At 40.0% G+C, this 27,285-nt stretch overlaps 1 protein-coding gene across 2 annotated transcripts in view; it reads right to left on the reverse strand.

The window, feature by feature from the left end:
- Window positions 1-305: 305 nt before the first annotated feature.
- Window positions 306-27,285, reverse strand: part of DENND2C (DENN domain containing 2C) — a 79,329-nt gene continuing 52,349 nt past the window's right edge. The window contains exons 7-19 of one of the 2 annotated variants that reach the window (XM_027580353.2): window positions 23,658-23,702; window positions 21,353-21,540; window positions 18,510-18,619; window positions 16,866-16,935; window positions 16,067-16,144; window positions 15,362-15,502; window positions 13,978-14,126; window positions 13,081-13,258; window positions 9,807-9,848; window positions 8,783-8,888; window positions 3,915-4,151; window positions 3,402-3,488; window positions 306-2,212 (exon numbers count right to left, since the gene is read on the reverse strand). In XM_027580353.2, coding sequence (XP_027436154.1) covers window positions 2,181-2,212; window positions 3,402-3,488; window positions 3,915-4,151; window positions 8,783-8,888; window positions 9,807-9,848; window positions 13,081-13,258; window positions 13,978-14,126; window positions 15,362-15,502; window positions 16,067-16,144; window positions 16,866-16,935; window positions 18,510-18,619; window positions 21,353-21,540; window positions 23,658-23,702 — 1,463 coding nt within the window. In that variant the 3' untranslated portion in view covers window positions 306-2,180. Of the gene's footprint in view, window positions 2,213-3,401; window positions 3,489-3,914; window positions 4,155-8,782; window positions 8,889-9,806; window positions 9,849-13,080; window positions 13,259-13,977; window positions 14,127-15,361; window positions 15,503-16,066; window positions 16,145-16,865; window positions 16,936-18,509; window positions 18,620-21,352; window positions 21,541-23,657; window positions 23,703-27,285 lie in introns of both variants that reach the window. The other variant, XM_027580344.2, reaches the window with a different exon arrangement.

Raw genomic sequence — 27,285 nt, forward strand, 5'->3', positions numbered from 1 at the left:
TTCCCTTTTGGACTTCCGGAAATAGACTAGTGTTCCTCACTGCCACCCAACCACTCCTGCTGCTGCCGGGGCGCCGTCTCTGGTCTGTGTCCCCAGCTCCCTTTCACTAAGCGGGCCAAGGCCAAATAAGGTAGTCGGACTATATACCCTGCCCGGTGTATGCGATCTAGACCCAGGCTTTGTCTGCCAACAGCCTGGAAATGTTGGCCACCGTCATTAAGTCGGGTTAGTCTACCACTGATTCGGATTGTCTTAACCTTATCATTAGATAAATGTGCTAGTTATAGATTTAAGCGAAGTAGATCTTTCCATCTTAAGCAACTTTATTTAACATTCTCCAAGAGATCCATGGAATTTTTGTGTTTATTCATTAAAAGATCTGTAAACAACACTTTATACAAATCTTGAGCAATATTTTTTTACAAATATATCCAGGACTCATAATACTTTACAAAAAACCAAAATAAAACAGACCTAAGAAAAAGGAAGCAGCTTCAGGTCACGGGGATAAAATAAGACCCCCATCCCTTAAGCAAAGGTCTCCTCACAGAGGGACGGTCAGGATTCACCACCGTAAGACCTCCTACCCTCGTTTTATAAACAATTCCCAATTACTAATTCTTCCCTCAGGATTGGAGTGGCAAATGGAGAGATGTCTGGTAAGAGCCCCACTGGGGTAAGATGCTTAATACACATTTTTTTTTTTTTAACAAGACATAGGCTCAGTTCTATTTTCTAGACCCGTAAGAACTATATAGCACCGGTCTTAAATGCGGTCCGCTTCAGATTCATTGATGCGCACCTGAATGGGCTGTAATGACAATACAACTCAATAAACTGTATCATAATACAACTTACAAGGTTTTGTTAAGTTCGAATAAATATTTTTATGCCAGTTAAAACCATCAGCAGGAATTGAAGAAAACAAACTGACATCTGCTATAACATTTATCAATGAAAATTACACCATCACTGATAAGTTCCTTCTAATCAATACTACTATTTTAGATATTAAGGGTCAGGGTGATTATGTGGTGAGTGCCCAGGAATGTTCATAGTCTGAATCCAATTTAATTAGGGCAAAAAGTCCAACAATTCTAGGGGAACCAAAAAAGAGACGTCTAGGCACCTATAGTTTGAAGTCCCTTATCCTCAGAGCTGAAAATTGGCTCTGGTACACTTCAGCTTAAAAGAAAACTTTTCAATAGCTCTAATCCCACAGAGCTCAAATTTCCATCTGCAGGACTAACCAACTTTTTCTGTGCTCATGAATGGATAGTCCTGGTTTCAGTTCTGGCTCTGTTGTATAACTTTGGGCAAGTTACTTAACCTTTTAGGATTCCAGTTTCTTCATTAATAAAAGGGAGATGCAAGTATCTCATGAAGTTGACTTAAAGACTGAATAAGATGACATACGTGTACCATCACACATGGCACATGGGGGACACTAAGAAAAGGGGGTTTTCATGCCCTTGAAAGGATATTTTCCTGTTAGCTATAATCCCACGAAGTTTAATGTTGACAAGCTACTCAAGTGCCACACGATGTGGAGGAGGAGCTGCAAGGTGCCTACTTGTATAAGATACTCAATAACAGTGTTAAATAAATAGGGCTTCCACATCAGTGAGATTCCCCCAGACAGAACATTAGACTAAAAAACAGAAACTGGAGATATATGAGGAGTATATTCCTTAGCTCTGCTGAAACAGCCCATAGGTGTCAAGCTGCTATGGTATTTCAGTGATGAGAATGAGATGTGTGTAGGGTGCATTCTGCACTTCTATCATGCTTTCTCAGTACCTTCAACTCAGCATTTCTCTCATTGTGCTCATCTTTGAGCTGTTTTAAAAAAAATGCAACACCAAATCTTTCCCTATTAAAAGATAAGTGCCTTCACAGACTAAGTACATAACACAAAGAAAGAGCCCAAGAATTAAATAGAAAAGGCCACTGAAAAAAAAAAAACTGGAGGCAGAGTAATGAGAACATTGGTTCCAGACTACTCCCAACAGTCCTCCAGTGATTAATACAGCAGCAACAGGAGAATCCTCCTCCAAGGGCCTGGACTGCTTTGTGACCTTTTCAACTTTCCAGGATTTTGGAGGTATCCTGACTCTTGGAGAAGTATTTTCTTTGGCACTTTCTGTTCTATTTAAGATGGAGACAGTCAATCAAAGATTTCATTTCTTCTGCAGAAATTTCATTTTACTTCCTAAAGGGAGAAAGAAGTAGAGTGAACTCTCATTAGTTCATTTTTATTTATTGTACATTATTTGAGGCAAGAGATTAACAACTTAAGTCAGCCCAGGAGTAAGCTGCCATCTCAAGCTAGCAGGTGATGTGTTTAACTACCAAACAAATAAACAAACCCTTTGTGTCTAATTGTAGAGGTAAAAGAGAACTCAGACATCACCTAATCCAGTGGCTTTCAGCCTTGACTATAGGTTAAAATTGCTTGGCCTGATCCCCAGAGATTTCTTGGAGCCTGCAGTGGGGAAAATTTTCATTTACATTCCCCAGAGATTAAAATATTGTAATAGGAGTTCAGGACCACTGATCTGATCTAACCTCACGGTATAAAGATGAAATAACAACCCAAGGCATAATTTGTCCATGGTCTCTCAGATATTTAAGGACAAGGCCTTATTTTAATTAGGGGCATATATTTCTTTTTCTTTTTGTACTGAAGTATAATTGACACACAATGTCCTATTAGGTTCAGGTGTACATCATAGTGGTTTGATATTTTTATACATTACAAAATGATCCCTATGATAAGTCTAGTTACCAGGGGGTACATATTTCAAGGACCCATATAAACACCATGGAATATAGTTCTTCATTATTTTGGGCTACCACATCACCGTTCTCTAATATCACAAAAGATAATAAAAAGTTAATTATTATAACTGAAAAATCATAAACATCTGTGTTTCTTTCTGAAGTGTAAAATTAGACTTGTGGGAAATCCTCTTTTGCCTCAGATGCCCTCTAAACCAGGTGTTTTTAATCTGGAGTCCACGGATGGGCTTCAGGAGGGTCCATGAATACCCTATAATTATATACAAATTTTTATGTTCTAAGCATACTTTTCTGGGAAAAAGATCCACAGTTTTTATGAGATCCTCCCAGTGATGTGACCTAGAAAAGATTAATAATTATGATATGCAAGTTATCACGTTATCTGAGGAAAACAGACCCAAGGACAACTCTGATGGAGAATCCCGACCTCTGAGAAAGACTTCTTTTTCTCCAAAACACTTTGGAAGTACAGTCATGGTTTCTGGTCAGCCTATTTGAGGTTATACCGTTGATTTGATTATGAAGTTTTGTGATGGGGCACACTTTTCTGCAAAAGGTTTTTTAGTCACATTATCTAACAAGAAAACACAACAACTCACCAAGACTCCGCAAAATTTTATTCATCCCACTAGGCTCAGACTCTGGGATTGTTTCCAAATACTGGAGGGCCCGGACCTCAAACAAACCTACAAGGAAAACTCATGTTGGTGAAATTGTCCAATACTTACTAAAAATCACTTAAACTCTGTGCTGGGCGCCTGGGTGGCTCAGTTGGTTAAGCTCCTGTCTTCGGCTCAGGTCATGATCCTGGAGTCCCGGGATCGAGTCTTGCATCGGGCTCCCTGCTCAGCAGGGAGTCGGCTTCTCCCTCTGGCCCTCCCCCCCTCATTCTCTCTTTCTCAAATAAATAAATAAAATCTTAAAAAAACAAAACCTCTGTGCTTACTACCAATGTGCTTCAATAGCTAAAACAAAATTATAAAAATAACTATTTTCCATAATAAACTCAGATTTTGAACCCTTGTAGCTTTATACCATTTTTTGTTTATATTATTTTCAAACCCTCCCAGGGCTCACTAAATACAGGGGGAGAACTTCATGATGAAACTGACCTTTCACCCCACTTTTCCGAAGCTCTCGGTCCTGGATGAAGCCTGCAAACATCTGTGTTTCCATGAAGAGATCCAGGAAGTGGCGTACACTTCGGGAGGTGTGGGATTTACGGAATGGTTCCCTTTGGAATACACGCTCCCCATGCTCAGTGACAGTCATGCTCAAAGAATAATGTCCCACTACCTCCACAAAAAACCTCACAAATGCCTCAGACACCAGAGAGTTGAGTGTCACATCTGCTGCAAAATAAGAAAAATAAGAATTCTTAGCTTCCTTGCACACTCCACAACCAACAAAACGCCATTAGCTCGTATTTTTACTTTTATTTTCTTCCCACATTACCAATATTACATCTTTCAGCCTGGCTTGCACATCCATGATCTCACTGTAACTGCTCTTTCAAAGGCCACCAGTGAGAGCCAGCCAAATTTAATCTGCTTTTCTGTTTGTCTCTCCTTTAAACTCTGTGCTGCATTTGTGTTAACCTTCTCCTCATTCCTCATCTCCCACAACTTTATACTCTTCTGATTTCTGGATTCCTCTCCTGCTTTTATGACCAAACATTTGTTTTTCTCTTGCCTCTTCTTCCTCTTCCTAAGCATGGTCCTCAGACCACCTCTCTTCAGCATTCCCATCCTTACAGAGCTAACCGGCATAGAGATGGAGTTGGCTTTCCATGTTGATAATCTGCAACCTTACGTCTCTAGCCCTTGTATGTCACCAGAACTCATCTTCTACATTTTCAGGCTACCTACGGGTAATCATCATTTGGCTGTCCCACCAGGACTTAAATTCCATTTGTCTAAAATTCAAATCAGGTCCTTTGGAAATTAGTAAAATATGAATCAAATAAATAATACATGTGTGAAACCAAATTCATTCTATTTCTCCACCAAATCAGTTCTCGCTCAACTTTCTCATTTCATACAGCAACCACTATTCCATAATTTATTGAGGGCTTAAGATATGTCAGACACTGTATTTAGAGCTTTTATAAATATAATAATCCAGTGAAGTAGGTATTATTTCCTTTTTACAGCCGAGGAAACTGAGGCTCAAAACAAAGACATTCTCCAGGGTCAGCTCATCTGGTACAGGGTACAGAAGTTGCCAGACTCCCAAGTTAGGTGATTCTTAACCACTGTAACATGAAATACATTGCCTTTCAGGTTCCAGGCTCAGACCTCAGATTCAACTTAGACTCCTCTTTTTTCTTCCATACCTAATAGTATTTTTTTTTCCCCTTCACAATGTTGCTTCCTCTTTTCATGGGCTCCATACTGGACTGAGAATCAGGGACCTAGGTTTAGTCAGAGTTCTACTATGAAGCAATGGTATAGTGGTGCGCAACTCACTTTACCCCTTGTTGGCTCTCTTCCTGTATCTGCATAATGAGGGAGCTGATGAGGTGGTCTCTAGGGTCTCTTCTGGCATTCCATTTGATTATAAACTAGATTTCTGTTATATTTTGTTCAACAGATATCCTTCTCGTCTCTCCTGCAGCTGAGAATCCATGGTCCATCACCACTTTTATTGTCAACACTTTTGCCCGTCTCCCATCCCCTTTCAGTCACTGTCCCATTTCTCTCCCACTTTACAGCAAAATCTCTTGGAAGAGTTGTTTATACCTGTTCTACCCTTTCTTAATCTAATTCCCTTTGTTTTTAAAATTATGCTTTTCTATAACTTATCCTCAATTATTTGTTTCTGTTTCAATAAAAATGCCTTATATATTCTTTTACAAGTATAAATATTTCATAAGGTCACCAGTGAAATGAACACACCAGTACCCCACCACAAAGCTTGAAACAGAACCTATCAAGGGTATCTCGGATGCTCCTTGTGTGATGCCCTCTCCGAGGTGTTCTTCCCCTACTCTCCAGTAGAGGACGACCGTTATCAGTGACACTGGGTTTATCATTCCCTTGCTTTAGGTTACAGTTCCACTACATGTATACATAGCCAACCCCAATAACATACTATTAGGTTTTGTATATCTTTGAACATTACATAAAACATATTCTTCCGTAACTTACTGTTTTATTCAATATATGTTTTTAAGATGCTTTTTATTTATTTATTTATTTATTTTTTTTTAAGATTTTATTTATTTATTTGACAGAGAGAGACAGTGAGAGCAGGAACACAAGCAGGGGAAGTGGGAGAGGGAGAAGCAGGCTTCCCACGGAGCAGGGAGCCCGATGTGGGGCTCGATCCCAGGACCCTGGGATCATGACCTGAGCCGAAGGCAGACGCTTAACGACTGAGCCACCCAGGTGCCCCAAGATGCTTTTTAATGCTATATTCTCCTGTCAATGAAGTTAGGTTGTTCTTAGGTTTTGCTATCACGTAAAATGCTGCTACTTTGAAAACTATGTACTTGTTTCCTAATCATCATGTGCAAGAGTTTCTCTAGAGTATATATCTAAAAACTGAATTGTCAGGTTGTAGGATATATACACACCTTTAAGTTTACTAGTTGATGCCCAACTGTTTTTCCAAAGCAGTTGAAGTAATTTACACATTCTCACCAACTCCTGACATTGTCAGACTTTTTAACTTTTGCCAATATGGTGGGTACAAAATGGTATATCATTGTGGTTTTAATTTACATATCCCAGATTTTGATGAAGTTGTACATCTCTTCATGTATTTATTGGCCTTTCATGTTTCCTCCTCTGTGAAATGATTGTTCATATCTTTTCCCCATTTTTCTATTGGGTTGTTCATCTCTTTATTACTGAAATCACATTGTAGGAATTTTTAAAAATAAAGTCTGGATACTATTCCTTTGTTGGTTACATTTGTTGAAAGTATCTTCACCTAGTTTGTAGCTTGTTTTTTATTTCTTTTCCATGGTGTCCCTCAATGATCAGAAATTTTAAAAATTGGGGCGCCTGGGTGGCTCAGTTGTTAAGCGTCTGCCTTCGGCTCAGGTCATGATCCCAGGGTCCTGCTCCCTGATCAGCAGGAAACCTGCTTCTCCCTCTCCCACTACCCCTGCTTGTGTTCTCTCTCTCGCTGTCTCTCTCTCTCTCTGTCAAATAAATAAATAAAATTAAAAAAAAAAAGAAATTTTAAAAATTTAAGTGTCATATTAACTCAATCTTTTTTTTTTTTTTTACCAGCCGGGAGCCCTTACTCTTTTTTTTGGGGGGTGGGGAGCCCTTACTCTTAACATTTAAATCTTTAATTCATTAGAATTAGTTTTGGGTATAGGGTGAGGTATAGAACCTCTTCATTTCTTTTCATATGGAAAACCAATTGCCCTACTATTGTTTACTGAATGGTTCATTCTTTTCCTGCTGATGTGCAATGCTGGTGCTGACCCAAATTAAGTTTCCTTATGCTGGTACTCTCTCTCTATTCCTTCCCTTGCTCTGTTTATTTCTGAACCAAAACCAAACAGTCTTAATTACTATGACTTCATGATTAATTGATGTTTTGTAGGGCAGCCCCTTCAATGTTGTTCTTTTACAGGAGCATCTTAAAACTATTCTTGGCCCTTTGTAATTCCGTTAATATTTTACAAAAAGCTGAATGCCATTCCGATTCTCTTGAGCCTTCCCCAATCTCGCTTTCTTCCCTCCATCTCACTGAATCTGCTGCTACCAAGGTCTCTAGGCTCTTCCCATTGTCAAATCCACAAATCCTCAGTCTTCATCTCACTTGACCTCTTTGTAGCATTAGACATAACTGTTTACTTTCCTTTGTGAAATGCGCTCTTCACTCAACTTCTCTAATATTACTCCCCTGGTTTTTTTCTCCTCCTTCACTAGCTGCTCTTGCCTTTTGCTGGATCCCCCTCCTCTTCCCTACTGCCAAACATTGGAAATCTGACCACACCATTACCAGCCAACCCAGGGCTCAACCCTTAAATCTGTTATTTTCTATCTATACTCACTCTATAAGGTTACCTCATCTGGTCCCACAGCTTTAAAACAGCAACTTCTAAATGTCTTTAGTTCAAATCTTTTCCCTGAATCCAAGATTCATGTATATGAATGCCTACTTGATATCTCTAGTTGAATGTCTGCTATGTATTGGACATCCAATAGGTATCTCAATATTCAAAACGGAACTTTTAATTATTTCTCTAAACCTACTCCTCCCTTAATGTTCCCCACCAGCAAATAGACTTAGTTTTCTCATCTGTAAAAGGGGGATTAAATAATGAGACCTGCTTCATAAGAATATTACAAGGATGAAATAAGATGTATGCTAAGTGCTGAGCACAGGGCCTGGTACAGAGTAAGCTGCTCAGTAAATATTTTTCACCCTTATTCAACAAATATTTATCCAGTACCTACTTATTGACTATTGTTTAAAGTATTGGAGATAAAGCAAAACACATTGTTGTTGCTCTCATGCACCTGACATTTCTAGCACATCAGATGATGGTAAAAGCCCTGGAGAAAACTAAGGTAGGGGAAATGGAGCGGGAGCACTGAGGGAACGGGTACAATTTTACTTTATTTTATTTTTTTTAATTTTTTTATTGTTATGTTAATCACCATATATTACATCATTAGTTTTTGGTGCAGTGTTCCAGGGAACGGGTACAATTTTAAAAGGATAGTCAGGAAAGGCCTCACTGAGAGAGTGACATGTGAGCATGGACCTGCAGGAAAGAAGAGCAAGAGCCATGTGGACATCCCGGGGAACAGCATTCCAGAACTGGAACACAGCAAGTGTCAAAGTCCTGAAATAGAAGGGGTCTAGCACATCTGAGGGGCGGCAAGGAAGCCGATTCTAAGCTTTCCACATCCTAGACTGGTATACTCCTGTACATCCTTTAGCAGGGTGCTGGGCATCCCGTCAGTATTTACTGCCTTGACTTTGTGTCCTCAGACCATCTGTCTCATACCTTGTGAAAAATTCTGCTCCTGAGCCAAGATTTCATTTCGTTCTTCCAAAATCTGCATCAGGGCAGCTTGGAGTTTAGGAGGTAGAATTTCGTCCTCATCAGATACCTTAAGAGAAGAAATTGAGATTTTTTTCATGAGCTGTGAGAAAGTCTCCAATGTACACTAAGTCCCCCAAATTCCACAGATGACTTTGTATAGATTTTGGCTTAAGACTCAGTCTGAACCTTCCTTCCCTACATTGAGCAGAATTCAGTATGGTGACGGTACACATCTTAACTACATTAAGAAAATAAATAATATGTCTTATGACATTTTCTGGCACCTTTCCACCAAGTATCTCTCACCTGCAAGTCTTACACTGCATTACAAGGGTCATCCACAAATAAGCAGTGTTTCAAACGTTATGAGCTAATTGGTTTTGAAAGGAGACAAAGTCTTGGGAAATGTTCCTTTCACCATGTGTTCAGTGCTCACAAACTTATATACAGGTCCATACAGGGCGCTTGCTCTAAGAAGGCTTTGCTAACTCTCCCTTCCACTTTCAATACCCACAATAAATGACCACTTTTTTTTGCCCCTACTGTACCCTGTAGAAATTTCTATGACACTGTTTCTAAAGCTTTATAGATATGTCTGCTCTCCCTTCCCATCGTTAGATTATAAGGTCTGAGGGCTCAAACTGTGTCTTACTCACTTTTAGATTTTAACAGAGTATCTAGAAATAATCAGTGCTGAATGCTTGTTAAATTCAATTAAATTAGAGCCTTATACACCAACCCAACTGGATGTCAAAGGAGGGTTACCTCTTTTGACAATGACATATAATATCTTTCCTCCTTCCTTCTTTGGGAGAGACAGCTACAAACCTAACCCAATTTTCAGGTCAATCCTGTATGATTGGCCACGGTGTTAAGTATGTGTAGGAACTAAAAGTCTTGCCTGAGTCATCTTCTCCAAGTACTTTCACATATTTTCTGTCCAATTATCCCCAAACATTATGCAATCAGCTCATTTGTCACTTACCTCCTGTAAGAACTTGTCTGCACAGAGATCAACTATCAGCACCTATGGGATCAAGGAGCCAGGTTGGTTAAACCAGAGACATTCACAGAGACATATATTAGGCACTACTAGATCAGGAAGAGTACGTTGATTCTCTCAAGCAATGGAAATAGTGTTAAACAAAATTAAGTTCAGGGGCGCCTGGGTAACAGGCACCTGGTAACACAAAAATCAGCTGTGTTTCTTTCTTTCTTTCTTTTTTTTTCTAAAGGTTTTATTTATTCATTTGACAGAAACAGAGATAGCGAGAGCAGGAACACAAGCAGGAGTGGGAGAGGGAGAAGCAGGCTTCCCGCAGAGCAGGGAGCCCGATGTGGGGCTCGATCCCAGCACCCTGGGATCATGACCTGAGCCGAAGGCAGACGCTCAACGACTGAGCCACCCAGGCGCCCCTCAGCTGTGTTTCTATACTCTAACAATGAACTATCTGAAAAAGAAATTAAGAAAACAATCCCATTTTCAACTGCATTGAAAAGAATAAAATACCTAGGAATAAATTTAACCAGGGAAGCAAAAGATCTGTACACTGAAAACAGTAAGCACTGATGAAAGAAACTGAAGAACACAAGTGGAAAGATATTCTGTGTTCACAGATGAGAAGAAAATTGTTAAAATTTTCATACTACTCAAAGTAATTTACAGATTGTGTAATCCCTATCAAAACCATCAATAAAATGATAAGGAAACCTAGAAAATGGGAGAAAATATTTGCAAATTATACATCTGAGAAAGGGTTAATATTTAATATATATATAGAACTCAAAAGCAAAGAAAAACAAACAAAATGCCAAATAATCCTATTAAAAATGAGCACAGCAGGGGCTTCTGGCTGGCTCAGTCAGTGCAGCATGTGACTCTTGATCTCGGGATCTTGAGTTTGAGCCCCCCGTTGGGAGTAGAGTTTACTTAAAAAAAAAAAAATTGAGCAGAGGAACCGAATAGACGTTTTTCCAAAAAAATGTAAATCGGGCAAGAGGCACATGAAAAGATGCTCAACATCACTGGTCATCAGGGAAATACAAATCAAAACAACAATGAGATATCACCTCAATCTGTCAGAATGGCTATTATCAAAAAGACAAGAAATAACGAGTGTTGGTGAGGATGTGGGAAAAAAGGAACCCTCGTGCACTGTTGGTGGGAATGCAAACTGGTGCAGCTGCTATGGAAAACAGTATGGAGGTTCCTCAAAAAATTAAAAATAGAACTACCATATGGATGTGATCCAGCAATCCCTCTTCTGGGCATATATGCAAAAAAAAAAAAAAAAAAAGAAGAAAGAAATTACTATCTTGAAAAGATATCCCCACCCCCATGTTCACTGCAGCATTATTTACAAAAGCTAACATATGGACACAACCTCAGTGTCCACTGGTGGATGAACAGATAAAGAAGATATGAGATATATATATATATATATATAAAATATATATGTGAATATTATTCAGCCATAAAAATGAAAAAAATCCTGCCATTTATGACAACATGGATAGACCTGGAGGGCATTATGCTAAGTGAAATAAGTCAGGCAGAGAAAAAGAAATAATGTATGATCTCACTGATATGTGGAATCTAAAAAAACTGATACAAAGAACAGACTGGTGATTGCCAGAGGTGGGGGGGTTGGCGATGGGCGAAATGAGTGAAGGTGGTGAAAAGGCACAAACTTCCACTTGTAAAATAAATAAGCCCTGGGGGTGTACCGTGCAGCACGGTGACTACAGTTAACAATATTGCTGTATATCTGCAAGTTGCTAAGAGAACAGACCTTAAAAGTTCTCATCACAAGAACAAAAAATTGTAATTATGTGAGGCGTAGTTTATTGTGGTTAATTATTTCACAATGTGTATGTGTATAAAATCATTATTGTACACCTTAACCTTAATACAACGTTGTATGTCAATTATAGCTCAATAGAAAAAAGGTAGGGATTAACACAGCAGAGTAATGGGGAAGAACAATCTTTTCAATAAATGGTACTAGGATAGTTGGCTATCCATATCAAAAAAAATAAAATGACCCCTACCTCCTATCATATACAAAAAAAAAAAAAAAAAATCAAGTCCCGGGATTCAGAATAAAAAATTAAAGTCACAATAATAAAGCTACCAAAGTTTCCAGGAGATGATATAGGAGGATATCTCCATGAAGTTATATAAAAGAAACATAAACAGTTCACAAAAATAAAATAAAGTAAAATTAAATAAAATAAACCCACACACTAACTATAAAGGAAAAGACTGATAATTACGACTATCTTAAAATGAAGAACTTCTGTGCATTAAAAAACGCCATTTTGGAGAATAAAAAGACGTGCCACAAAGAGGGTAATATCCAGAATATAAAAATACCTCTTACAGATCAATGAGGGTAAATAATCCAGTAGAAAGATAATTTTTTTATATTTTAAAGATTTTTATTTATTTATTTGACAGAGAATGAGAGAGAGAGAGCATGAGAGGGGGAGGGTCAGAGGGAGAAGCAGGCTCCCCACTGAGCAGGGAGCCTGATGTGGGACTCGATCCTGGGACTCCAGGATCATGACCTGAGCCGAAGGCAGACACTTAACTGACAGAGACACCCAGGTGCCCCAGATAATGAATTTTTAAGAGATGATATTCAAATGGCCAATAAACATAGAAAGATGCTCACCCCCAAGAGTAATCGGGAATGCAAATTAAATCACAATGAGAATACCAAGAATCAGACGTTTAACCAACTGAGCCACCCTAGGCACCCCTGAAACAATTTTTTAGTTAACCCAGAGGAGTTCTTGTGTTTGACTTAAAATGAACAAAAAGACCTACTCTTCGGAGTAACACAAGAATGAGCCCATGGCACACTACTGTAACTAAGATACAACTTTGGATTCATGTGTACTACAGAATTTTTTTTAATAAATCAATACAAAACTATGATAGCCTAATATATTGATATTAATTACATATTAATATTAATGACATCTCCATCATTCTTCTTTTTTTAAAGATTTTATTTATTTGAGAGAGAGTGAGAGTGAGAGAGATCACAGAGGGAGAGGGAGAATTAGACTCCTCGCTGAGCGGGGAGCCCCATACAGGACTCGATCCTAGGACCCTGAGATCATGACCTGAGCTAAAGGCAGATGCTTAACTGACTGAGCCACCCAGGGGCCTCCAGCTCCATCATTCTTTAAGGTGATTTGTTTTCGTCAGTGCGCTATCTTTTCCATAGGTACTATTTCTCCCATCTTACCTCTTCAATGGGTAGGTCCTGGAGCTGTGGTAAGGAGCAAGACAGGATTCCAATAAGGAATGGGGTGGGTGAGCACACGATGTCGATCATAGATGCTGGGAGGACTGGAATGTAGGTGTGCTGCCAGGTGAATGGATACAGTGTGGCGACCACAGCATGGCCACATTTGGACAGGGTGCTAGTAGAGAAGAAAGCCAATGGTGTCACATACTGAGCAACACATGGTGAATGGTCCATATATTATGTTACAGAATTACAAACTGACACCGTTTAGTGATCAGTGATCACAGATCAACGATGCTGTGATCACTCATTAATTTTTAACATTTTATTTAAATTTTTAACTTAATTTACTGAAAAATTTTAGTCTTAACCAGTTTTTTCCCACAATTTATGGTTGCTAAAAATTAGTGTGTACCTAGAAAAGCAGTACCAATTTTTTTAAAAAATTTGAGTATAGTTGATGCATGTTATATTATTTTCAGGTGTAAACATCATGATTCAAAGTCTCTGTACATTATGCTATGCTCACAAGGGTAGCTACCATCTGTCACCACACAACCCTATTACACTATCATTGACTATATTCCCCATGCTGTACCTTTTATTCCCATGACTTGTTCATTCCAGCAATATGACTTGTTTTCAGCAACATGAATTTTGAACAACAGTTTAAGTAAAACACATTTAGAAAGATAAATTAATTGCAATCTCAAAGTCACTGCTCTCGCCTAATGCAAACAGCTTTTGGATTATTTACCATTTGGAATTGTCCATGTCACTACGGCCCCGGCATTAGGTAACTGAGATCCACAGTTTTTGAATATGCCCAAATTTTAAAATAGTGAGAACAAGTAAAATACCAGTAGGAAGTGACATATTCTACACATTTCTCACCTTAGGCTGTTGGCAACAAAGATTACCCTCCGTTCCAACAGGAGGGAGGCACAGACCCGGATGAGATGGCACACACTCAGGCATTTAAAGAGACATTCAAAGTCAACATGTTCCAATCGGGAATCCAGTGGTCGGCAGAGTTCAATGGACTGAAAAATGAAAGAATTTGAATCAGGGGAATTCAGATTGGAAAAAAATCCCTAATGACATCATCAATGGATCCCGTCATTCTTTTACAGGTTAAATTCAGGACAGAGGTTTTGCTACAGAGCTTGTGAAGCTGCCTCCACTAATCCCAAGACCTAATATCTTATTATGAATATGAATTTTTTAAAGATTTTATTTTCTTTTTTTTTTAAAGATTTTTAAAATTTATTTATTGGACAGTGAGAGCAGGAACACAGCAGGGGGAGTGGGAGAGGGAGAAGCAGGCCTCCCGCGGAGCAGGGAGCCTGATGCGGGGCTCGATCCCAGGACCCTGGGATCATGACCTGAACCAAAGGCAGACGCTTAACGACTGAGCCACCCAGGTGCCCCAAGATTTTCTTTTCTTTTTTTTTTTTTTTTAAGATTTTATTTATTTATTTGACAGAGAGAGACACAGCGAGAGAGGGAAAACAAGCAGGGGGGAGTGGGTGAGGGAGAAGCAGGCTTCCCACGGAACAGGGAGCCCGATGCGGGGCTCGATCCCAGGACCCTGGGATCATGACCTGAGCCGAAGGCAGATGCTTAATGACTGAGCCACCCAGACGCCCCAAGATTTTATTTTCTTAAGTAATCTCTACACCCACCATGGGGCTTGAACTCCTCACCTCAAGATCAAGAGTGGCATGCTCTACTGACCGAGTCAGCCAGGTGCCCCCTAATACCTTGTTTCCATGCTGTAAATTTCTGATAAAATCTTTTATCCCAGGGCGCCCGGGTGGCTCACTTGGTTAAGCGTCTGCCTTCAGCTCAGATCACGATCTCAGGGTCTGGGGATCGAACCCCATGTCAGGCTCCCTGCTCAGCGGGGAGTCTGCTTCTCCCTCTCCCTCTGTCTGTTGCTCCCCGTTTGTGCTCTCTCAAATAAATAAATAAAATATTTTAAAAAAAATCTTTTATCCCACCTGACAATAGCATGTATAATCTTCATTTATCACACTGAAATTATTAGGAAGGGGCTCAGTCAATGAGAGACCGAAAACCTCTGGCTCCTGTGTCTAGGGTCAACTATCTCATAGATCAACTGGACATTTCTCCAGTGTTTTGTGTTACCAAAACATATTCTGCACAGTTTATGGAAAAGGGAAAATTATGCCGTGAGGCTTCTGGAAACTTTGCCTATTAGTGTAAGGCCTGCTTTTTGGTGTCTATCAAACCTTTTCAAAATGAGCTAACTTACCCCATCGCCAGCCCCAGGGAGGTAGCTCTTAACTGTGATGGTGCGTCCAGGAGCTGGGAAAGGAGCTTCCATGACACTTCGCATGAATGGGTAAACCAGGGCTGGAGACATCTCTCTTCTCTTCTCTACTTCATCCAGAATCTGCACATGCAACGTATGTTATTTTTTTAGGGACTCAAAAACATAAGGAACTGCCAAACATGATGCGTAAACTTAAAAATCACACCAAAAGATTTTAAGACAGATAAGGTTTCTGCAACGACTAAACGTTCATTAAAGGCATCATATCTCTTGGGGGTATCTTGACATCCCCAAGAAAAGTTACTCAAATAAATCAACTCATTTTTAGAAGAGGAGCCCCTTTCATCTGACTCAGGTAAGGGCAGAGAAGGTGACACTGAAATTATATCTTGTTGTGTGGTGTCTGGGGAAAGGCAGGAGACAAGACGAGCTTCAGGCCACGTTCTCCTTGAAGCTGGGAGGTTTGGCAAACCAAAATGAGGATGGCATGACAACAGCATCTGGATTAGAGACCTGAATGTAAACCCTCAAACCTACAGCTCTAATCTCCTACTGAGAACCCATCCTAAAGTACTATGTTAGAGTCTACGTCACTAAACATTGCCTAGTGATATCATCAGAGACGAAAACTTACTCAGAGCCCAGAAAGCACAGCACCTTCCCCAGGCCTCATGCTGCACTCACCTTGGAAAAGAGGTTGAAGCAGCCGAGGCGACTGACCATGCAGTAGACCTCAGGGAGTCGCTTCCCTCTGCCTTCCGGCTAAAAGAGAAAACATCAAAGCAACCATGAGGCAGCACAAGTCTGTTCATTGGAACTATTAATACTCTCTCAGTGGCCTTCAGTACAGACTAGGAACCAAGGTTCTCATTCTCACTGAATACCAAAAGACGGGAAAACGCTAAAATATGATAGCATGATTTATTCCAGCTTTAGTGGAGGCATCTAAGCAAGAAGAAAGTAACTCAGAGCTCCCACGATTGGCTCACGGTAGTCCATCCCTCAAACAGACCCAGACTGATATTTAGCCATTCTGTCACTGGTTTCTTTATCTATCACAAACAAATAAAAAAGAGGCAAACAAATAAATAAAGTCTGTACCCCTCTTATTCTGGAACACTGTGGCTAACTCCAACCCTGCTGTTACTATTTAAAGCTAACATAGCTTTTTTTAAAAGATTTTATTTATTTGAGATAGAGAAAGAGAGAGTAGGAGCACGAGTAGGGGTGGGTGGTCAGAGGGAGAGGGAGAAGCAGGCTCCCCGCTGAGCAGGGAGCCCAACAAGGGGCTCGATCCCAGGACCCTGGGATCATGACCTGAGCCGAAGGTAGACGCTCAACGACTGAGCCACCCAGGCGCCCCAACATAGCTTCTTTAATACACGGATCATTAAGCAGCCCTCAAACTCATCTAGAAATAGGGTTTCTGAAGCTCCTAGTCTGACTTGACCAACCCCATCTGTAGCACAAGTCTGGTACTTACCAAGAGCTTCTTACAGTAACCAAACCACCGGCTCCCATCTTCACCAGTTAAGACAAAGGAGAATGTTTCACTGAAAAAAGAGTCAATAGTTTGAGATCTAAACAGACGCTTATGACATTCTTCATGGAACAGACAACTGAAAATTACTGTCCAACAGTCATTTTGTGATGTGAGAGGGGGCATTAATACTACATTGATTGCAAGTCACCTTCCTCCTGAGGGAGAATGTCCAGGCCTGAGAACGTCTTGCCTGGCACGGGGTGAGAGTGTATGTACAGGAGACATGCTGATGCTACTATGTGCTTTTACATTCTTAGTCATCCAGTCTAGCTATTAGTCAAGCCTACTCTCCTTTTAGTGAATATCCAATGTAGTCTAACATTTAGGTAAGCTTGGATAAGCTCCTTTTCCCTTCCAAATTCTTCCATTTAGTTCTGAAGGGTCCTATGGAACAGTGAGAGGCCAAGGATATATCCTTGACATAAACAAGCTAATACGAAAATCACCCACTCCTCGCTGGAAACACGGGCAAAAGCTCTGCATAGGTAATTTTCAGAAAGAAGACTGAGGAAGAAATTCATTAATAATCAAAGAAATCTAAATCTGAACAGTGAATACACATGTCTATATATGGCCAAAAATAAACATGGAAAGTACGCCAAAATACTGAGTTACTATCTCTGAGTACCAGAATGCCAGTGACTTACAATTTCTGCTTTCTATTTACTCCTCTGTATTTTCCGAATGTTCCAGAAAACAATCCCATCTAACCGGCTGGGGAGGAAAGCCAGCTGTGGAGCAGCCAGGCCGGTGTGAAACAAGGCGCCTGTGCCGCGAGCAGCACGTGCGACAGCAGGAGAGCGTCAGGACTGACGGCTCAGAGAAGAAAGAGGCCATCAGGCCCAACTGGTTAGGGGGCACAGCGGCTGAGATGGGAGGCGACGTGACATGGAAGGCAGAGCAGCCGCTCAGGCCACAGGGGAGGCCGTCTGCCAGCAGGGCACCTGCCTGTGACGTGCTTCCCAGAGTCACACTGTTCAGCCTAAATAGCCTGGTCAACAATCACAGTTCTGAACAAAGCAGGTATCTATTGCCGAGCAGGATTCAGAGATGAGGACTGTTTATTGACTGAACATGGTTCCCTGGAGATCCCAGGAAGAAATTCTTGATCTTCCCTTCTCAATACACTCACACCTCCCAATCTGGAGCCTCCCTTCGTACAAGATCTGCAGGGGAATGTACCACCTGGGCTTCTGTCCACTTGAAGGACCAACAAGGTGCAGACACTGCTCTGTTCTACCTCCAAGGAGAGTCCCAAAGCTCAAGTCTTCTTTCCTTTTTCTGTTCACTTGGTGGCATTTCTGATTGTATGTGAAATGGAACGTTTCCCCCGCCCACAGAACTGGTAAACTACAGAGATTCTCCAACTTGTTTTCCCTTTGACACTGAAACTATTCTGCGTTTTTCTTCTTTGTACTCACATAGGAAATGTTCTAATTCCGTTTCTTCCTTTCCTCCCACAGCATCCTTGACCTGCCACAGTGTCCACGTAACTTTAACTGCTGGCTCTACCCTTTTCACAAACATTCTGATTCTACTTCTGCAGTTCCAACAAATAGAAATCTGATAAAGGAGCCTATTTACCTCTTGAGTTCTGAGGTTGGCACCCAGTCCTTTGAGTCGGGAAAACAAAATTTGGGGATAACTTTGAGCCTCTCTTCGGTGTCTTTGGACTGCTTAAAGCCATGATCACCCTGAAAAAGATAATGTTTTAGGTGACAAATATTCTATGTAAGTGGAGACCAGAAATACGAACAGCCTAGTCTCGGGAAAGGAGGTCTCTGATAAGCCTAAGTAGTCATCTCACCATGGTTTTTTGTTGTTTAACACAACAGGAAGGCCAAGACCAATAATCACTGAAGATGCATGGAGAACAGAGTTACTAAGAATAAAGAATCTTATTTTTACACAGAAATGGTTACTTGTGGGGATCCTATAATCTGATGCAAGAGAGGTGACTGAAAATAGTTTCTAGTCTAGAGATAGAATCTTAATTCAGGATTCACATACTAGGGGAAACATGATATTTATGTGAATCACAGGACATCAAATAAAAATCGATTCTATAATATGCTGATAGCAAAAACCCAGATAGCTCCAGATACCCTCTGATCAATAATCAAAGATGTTTTGAAAAGGCAGGTGAATGTTATTTAGAAAAGATACTACTTTTAAAATCTACCCCATATATAATCATTTCCCTTAGCATATAATCTTTTCTAACTAATTACTGGTTTGCAACTTCCTGTGAAATTTTAGCATGGAAGACCCTTCTGCGCAAGTCCGATATTGTACGTCAAAGAACAATCTAAAATTAGTTATACCAAGAGACATTTAAAAATTAGTACTAAAACAAGCAAATAAGTCTAATAACCATATTACTTTCATCTAACTAATATAATGTATCCTTTAATTTAATGTCTAAACAGAACATGCAGCCATTCTGAGTCACTTGAATATTAAGCTCTTCAGAAATGGAAAAGCATTCATTTCTTTAAAAAATTTATTTATTTATTTGACAGAGAGAGAGAGAGAGCACAAGCAGGGGGAGTGGGAGGCAGAGGGAGAAGCAGATTCCATGTGGAGCAGGGAGCCTGATGCGGGGCTCGATGCCAAGACCCCGGGATCATGACCTGAGCCGAAGGCATATGCCTAACCAACAGAGCCACCCCTGGCACCCCTGGAAAAGTATTCTAACAAAATTTTAGTTGTCTCATATTCTGTTATTTATATATATATATATTAAGATTTTATTTATTTATTTGACAGAGAGAGAGACAGCGAGAGAGGGAACACAAGCAGGGGGAGTGGGAGAGGGAGAAGCAGGCCTCCTGCTGAGCAGGGAGCCCGATGCAGGGCTCGATCCCAGGACCCTGGGATCATGACCTGAGCCAAAGGCAGGCGCTTAACGACTGAGCCACCCAGGTGCCCCTATTTTTATATTGTTAAATGACAGACAATCATCTTCATCTAAGATTTTCCACAACACAATCAAGAGAGACTTGATCAGCTCTTTCCCACCTTAACTTATAGGAGCCTAATGCACAAAGATGCTGAGTAACTTGGCTTAGAAACATCCCTGAATCCCTGCCAGAGTCAACTGGGTCCTTAGCTGGTTCTGAGTCCCTTAATTCAGGCTTTGTTGAAAACAGGTTCAACCTCAAGCTTTCTCTCTGCAAATGTAAGACTAATTGAAAATAGGGAAAAAATTGAGCTCCTCTTTACGGGAAATCTGATTCTTCAAGACTATCTGGATTACATTATCATGACTTCTATGGCTCAGTGTTGTGACACTGTGCTCTCAGACTACATTGAAGAATTTTATAAGAAGTTAAACACTGACTTATTTACAGTAGGAATGTTGTTGAGCCCTTTTTTTTTTAAATGAAAGGTCACACAGGAAATATCTCTTAGATTCCATTCCAATACAGTTGTGCTTCACTAGTTCTTTTTGGTGACACATGTATCTCAGGGTTTAAACCCCAAGTCCTAAAGCAGCTGAGCAGATAACATAAATGAGAGAAGTGGTCCAAGTAGTACGATGGAGCGTGAGTGAATGTCCCTATGTAAAAGGGCCACTCCTTACCAAGGCCAGCTACGTCATCTGCAGAGCAGAGTGCAAGATCAAACTGTGGAGCCCTTATTCAAAAAGCAGGAAAAATTAAGTACAAAATAAAATATAAAACTTTTTCTTTTCTTCTAGGGTCTCTCAACTTCTAGTGGGATTTCTATTTGCTATTTAATATTATGCTCCCTCAGGCATAAGGTAGGAAAAAAACCAAAGAATATTGTTACTAATAGATACCATTTATCAAATGCTTACTGTGTGCCAGGAACTGCATTAAGCACTTTACACACGTTATCTCATTAAACCCTCACTAATAATGGATAACATTCTATAGTGCTGACTATATGCTAGACACTATTCTAAGTGCCTTATACGGCTCATTTAATCCTCACTACAACTCAGTGGGATAGACACTATGATGATTATCTCCATTTTACAAATGAAGAAACCATGGCACAGAGCAGTTAGGAATGGCTCAGGGTCACAGAGCTAACAAGTGGCAGGTGCATTGTTGGCCTAGAGTCCATGCTCTAAACGGCTACCCTATTCTGCCATATTTATCGTGCTCCTCATTAAGAATGAGAAAACTGAGGCTTTGCAACTTGATAAAGGGCACTTAGTAAATAGCAGAGCAAATAATAAAAAACCAACTTGGAAAATGAGCTTTTTTTTTTTTTTTTTTTTGCCCTTGTTTGTAGCTCAGGCCTGACAGGAGATGTCATCAGACTCACCTACCAGATCCCACAAGAGGTACAGTAGTGGTAAAAGCTGCTTCAGATCACAATAAAAAGAGAGGACATCAAATACACACAGAGACGCAAGAACATTCCCGAATGCCTCTTGGTCTCCTCGCACGTACCTTGCTAGGGAACTGCTGTATGACTTGGGGAATGTAGCTTATTTCTGATGGTTTCTTCTGTAGAGACACCACCACAAAAAGTTCAAAGAGCTGCTGCTCCTGTAATTCAATGAGATCCCTCTCCAAGGTCTGGTAGTGAGGATTCCTCTTGGAAGACTGTTGCAGTTGCGCTAATCGCTTGTGGCGATCTGCAACGAAACCAGGGAGTGCTGTTTCTCCGTGGTGGCCCCGTCTTCCCTCTGGTGACCTCTGTCAGTCACTGCTGACTGCATGCTGACTAACTGGTGCCGGCCACACGGACAGGCCTGGGAGGGCTCTGACATCCTCGGGGGACAAGGGCAGATTCTCACAAGTGCCCAGGGGCCCTGTGGTGGTACTGACAGTCCATGTCCCAACCCATACTCTATGTATGTCCCAACACATATTCCTATGCTGTCCCATCTTTCATGACGTAACACCGGGATACGTGGAAAATGTCAGGTGAAAGCACTGGCCTGACAGCAGACGCCATTGTTGGGACCATGAAAACACGTGTGTGTGTGTGTGTGTGTGTGTGTGTGTGTGTGTGTGTGTGTGTGTGTGTGTGTGTGTGTGTGTGTGTGTGTGTGTGTGTGTGTGTTTGTGGGGGGGGAGATTTGATAAAAGAACTGAGTCCAATAGAGTCTAAGTACATAAGGGATAAGTCTGATATAATTAAAACAAAAACTCTCCTCACATTAAAGAAACTGTCCTTTTTTCCCTTCTCGCCTTGGCATATATTGCTAATAATGGACATAAACTAATATCAAGATATGGTGCTAAATGAAGAGGGAAAAATGAAGCAACAGAAGATATCTATTAATGGACTATTTCTCAAAAGAATGAAATTACGGATGCATACTAAATACTTAAACAGTATGAGCAATTCCACTCAAAACTGGATAGCATTTAGCCTTTATTCCTTTTTTTTTTTTAAGATTTTTTTTATTTGACAGAGAGAGACACAGCGAGAGAGGGAACACCAGCAGGGGGAGTGAGAGGGAGAAGCAGGCTCCCTGCTGAACAGGGAGCCTGATGCAGGGCTCGATGCCAGGACCCTGGGATCATGACCTGAGCTGAAGGCAGACGCTTAACGACTGAGCCACCCGGGTGTCCCCTAGCCTTTATTCTCATATATCTCTAAATTGTGAAAAATTTGGGGTAGTCTCCTCTAGGGAAAATGCTGTAGTTGCTGAAAAAATAGTCTAAGTGTCCCAGAGATTTGATTATGTGTCATTCTGAGCCGTGATTAAAAGACGCATCCTCTAATGGTTTGCTTTTCTTTTGAGATAGGATGCATTCTGCCCCCAAAGAAGTTACACTATGGATCAAATATTAAGAACACTTAAAAACTCATCTCAGAATGGCTCCCTGGAATTATCCAGTCCATTTAGTGCTCTAGGCAAAGCTTTACTTACTCCAAAGGTCTCAGTTCAAGTCAAGAAAATTTTAGGTCCTGTTTCTCAGTAGCAACAGCTTTAAATTCGTCATCTTTACACATCCAGGCTGAACCTGATGATGACTTAAGTTTCACCTTCAGTCAGGCTACTGAATCAAACACCTGAAGCAATTCAGGCCAATGGAGAGAGCACATGACTATTAATCATAAGATCATAGTATCAGACTTGGAACTGCCTGGTACTCAGCTTTAATCATTCATGTCTCTGACTTTTCCCATGCCTCAAAATGTCGGTCAGTTAAACAGGAACTTATAATTTGCTGTGAAAATCCATTAGATGAAGGATACAGAGCACCACGAAGTGCTTGAAGAAATACAACCAAAAATGCATGGCAGATTCTATATTCTAACAGAAAGTAAATGGCACAATAATTTGAAATATAAATAAATGCCTCTGAATAAGAAACAGATCAATGTTTCCTGTCTTGATGTCAGAGATAGCGAAGTTAAATAAGTACATGTGAGTGACTATGAAAAATCAGATATTTAATGGTATGTATTTGTCTCAGAGGGTGATTCACATACTCTGTTTTGGCTGCTGGGAAGCTACTGCACATATGTCTGAACATGCAGCCCCACCGCTCCCCTAGAACATTCCATCTTAAGAACCAGACTGTCTCATTCCAACATGGGAGCTTTTTAACTCTGTCAAACATCTGATGGCGTACTGTGTAGTTCCCCAAATCTCAACAGGTCCTTACCATGAAGAAATCGCCTACAAAATAAAGTTTAATGTGGGAAAAACATGCTCAATCACAAAGGAAGGTGCCACTCCACCCATAACCATAAGCATCACGAAAAAGGGAGCAGCCCCATTGACTCACTCACTCTTTGGCAGATACTCAGCATCACTTTCATTCCCACTGGTTTCACCTGAAAAGAGAGAGAGAGTTCCTAGTTGTATTGTCCAACAGGAGCAAGTCCATGGGGGTGAGGACAGTATAAAGCCTGCATGGACCTGGAGACTTGGAATCAGGAGTATTAAGGATGCTGAGCCTTTCTCCAGACCACTCAGTTGTACAACAGGGTCGGTCAGTCACAAAAGAGAACAGACGGCTCAGAGAAGCAACTAATCCAACCTGGCTTCTTCCCACACCCCGTCTCCCTCCCTCCTCAGTTCCCAGCTCATCCTTAATTCTATGAAGTCTGGTTCAGAGTAGATTCTATTTCTACATTCCTTGCCTTGTCTTTATATTCCCAAATAAGATACTAAAGGTAGACATCCACCGGCCTGAGTAAATATCTCAACACAGAACCAACTATGAATTTAGAGTCATAGGAAAATGTGGGGCTCAGAGGGATAACCATATACATTTATGAAGAAACATACCTCTTTTATGATGCTTCTAAGCTACTTCTAGGCCAAACTCAGTGTTCCTTTACTCTGAATTCTTACAGTACTCAGATTGCTTTGAACTGCTCTTATTTTCCCCAGATCTTAAGTACCTTGGTGCCTTGGTGATAAGGAGCTATGCATTTATAAGGGAGTGCTTTGTACCACAATGCTAGGCACATGGCTAATTTACTTACACACACACACACACACACACACACACACACACACACAGAGCTTTCTGAACAAGTGAATGAAAAATTTCTAGATTAAGTCTGAAAAGTTAAAGCAAAATTTAAAAATGTACAGAAAGGGAAAATCTTTCTGTAATTTTCCTCCCTTTCCCCTTTCTTTTCTTTCTTTCCAGATACTTCCATGGTTTCCTGAGAGGTGCCTGGTGCTAAGGACACAAACAGGACTTTCTGTATCAGGAAAAACAAGGCTAGAAGTCATAAATGAAAAATGCATATGAGTTTAACTACATAAAAATGTGAAATTTCTCCCTAATAAAAAATTACTAAATTTGAAAAATGAACAATGAACTGGGAAGATATTTGTAATACACATTGCTGACACAAGGATAAATTTCTTCATATTCAAACAGCTGTTACAAATGAACAAGAAAAATTACAGCACAACAGAAAAATGAATAAAGGGTAGGAATAAGCAATCCATAGGAAAAGATTTATAACTGTTGATAAATATGATAATTGTCCAAATTTATAATTAAAGAAATGTAAATTAAAATAATAAATAAGTTCCAATATTCAACCATGCTATTGGCAAAAACAAAAAGCTTTATATAACATAGTATTAGTGAAAACTATGAGAAGAAAGTCATTTTCAAATGCTGTTCATGAGAAATGTAAGCGGTTACAATGTGTGGGACAATTTGGCAGCAGTTATAAAAATTTTAAATGAACATGTTCTTTGGTTAAGTCTACTGCTAGAAGTTATTCTACAGATGTATTCTTACCAATATACAAATATATATACAAAAAGATGTATGATGCAGTATTGTTTGAAGAGCAAAAAAATATAGATATGTGTATATATATATATATATATGACTTCAAATCCAGAGGTCAAATAAAATGTGAAACAATCAAAGTGTCTCCCAGCTTAAATAAAATCCTTCTACATCCACACAATGAACTACAGTACAGCTATGTGGATCTCTATGTGTTCATACTGAAAGAGCTCTGAAATGTATCACTTTTTGTTTTTTAAAGATTTTATTTATTTGACAGAGAGACACAGCGAGAGAGGGAACACAAGCAGGGGGAGTGGGAGAGGGAGAAGCAGGCTCCCCACGGAGCAGGGAGTCCGATGCGGGGCTCGATCCCAGGACCCTGGGATCATGACCTGAGTCGAAGGCAGATGTTTAACGACTGAGGTACCAGGCGCCCTTCACTTTTTTTTTTTTTTTTTAAGCAAGACATACAAAGTCTGAATGGTATAAAAAATTATTTGGGTAGAAAAATACTTACATGTGCATAAAATTTTCTGGGAGCAGAAGGAGGTTTGGGAAGCTTTGGGTTTTCATTTTTTCTTATTCTTTGTTATAATTTCTTGCTGTATTAATTTAAATTTAATAATAAGGAAGAAGAGAACATTAAAAAATGCTGCTTCTTCATAAGAGATGTAATAGAAAAAGTAGCTATTTAAATATTGTATACTGTATAGGTTTTGGGTGGGGGTTGGATTTTTTTTTTTTTTTTAAGTAGGCTCTACGCCCAAACACGGCGCTTGAACTCATGACCCTGAGATAAAGAGTTGCATGCTCTACCTGACTGCGCCAGCCAGGCGCCTCTTTTTTTAATTAAAAAAAAAAAACTTTAAATTAATTAATTTATTTAAAGTAGGCTCCACACCCAATGTGGGGCTTGAACTCATGACTCTGAGATCAAGGGTCACACCCTCTACCGCCAGCCAGGTGTCCCCAATTTTTTTAATTTGGGTATAGTTGACACACAATGTTACATTGGTTTCAGGTGTACAATATAGCAATTTGACAAGTGCATACATTATGCTCTGCTCACTGCAAGTGTAGGTACTATCTCATAGGCTTTATAACTTCAAATTAACCACCGTGATAGAAAGCATACTGGAGCTAGGAAGCATTACTCAGTATGAAGGAACGAACACTGTGAGCTCCTGAGTCCTGTCTGTGTCTTTAGCATCAGGCACTTCTCAGGGGCCTATTAAGTATCTAGAAAGAAAAGAAAGGGGAAAGGAAGCAAAGGTAATACAACTGAAAAAAGACCCTACCAAAGCTCATTTAGGTAGCTTTAATATATTCACATCTGTAGGTTTTGATGATCTGCATTCCAAGACACTGCATGAAGGTGAAGGGGTTTATAAGCCAATAGGAAAATCTACTGAGAATCTGTAGGGATCAAAAAAGAAATAGGTTGTCCCTTCTTTATATGTGACTTCAACACCAAAATTATAATAATAGAATTGAAGACGGTCAATAAATCATTTTATAACAGCTGATAACTAAAAGTTAAGAAATGTTTAGGTTGGAACAGATTCAATAAAACCTAGCATGTACTGACAAAGTAGGCAAATATGATTATCTGGTTCTACTAGTCATTGTTGATCTACAGACAAAAGCTTAAGGAGGAAAAGAAAAATCTGAGAACGTGACTATGGAGCCAGGAGATCCTCAGGCATGAGAGAAATTCCTCAGACCCACTAGAGAAGCTGGTCCCAGAGACTGGGTAAATGCATAGTTTCTTTGAGCCATGCAAAAGAAAAACACAGTTGTGGGGAAGGGTTACAATTTAGGAACCGCGCCTTTCTTTTTCGTTTTTGTTGTTAGAAGTTCGCCATTCATGCTGTTGAATTTTTTTTTTCAATAATGATACAGTGAAAAAAAAGGGTTTGGCTCTTCAAAAACTTATCTTAGAGCCAAATCTACTAAAATGTTCCTAATCCTTAAGGCATAAATAAGGCATACAAATAGAATAAGAGATCAGTGAGAGCCTATTTAGCAACATACCTCGACAGTGTAGTTGTTAGTAGACTGCTATTAATCTGGGAAAATGGTAAAGTTTTGTAAGAATTTGTCCAGGCACCAATGTCTTGAAATTTTACATAATTTACAATTTACAATGC

This window comes from Zalophus californianus, chromosome 4 (genome assembly GCF_009762305.2).
Source record: "Zalophus californianus isolate mZalCal1 chromosome 4, mZalCal1.pri.v2, whole genome shotgun sequence".
Classification (NCBI taxonomy): Eukaryota; Metazoa; Chordata; class Mammalia; order Carnivora; family Otariidae; genus Zalophus; species Zalophus californianus.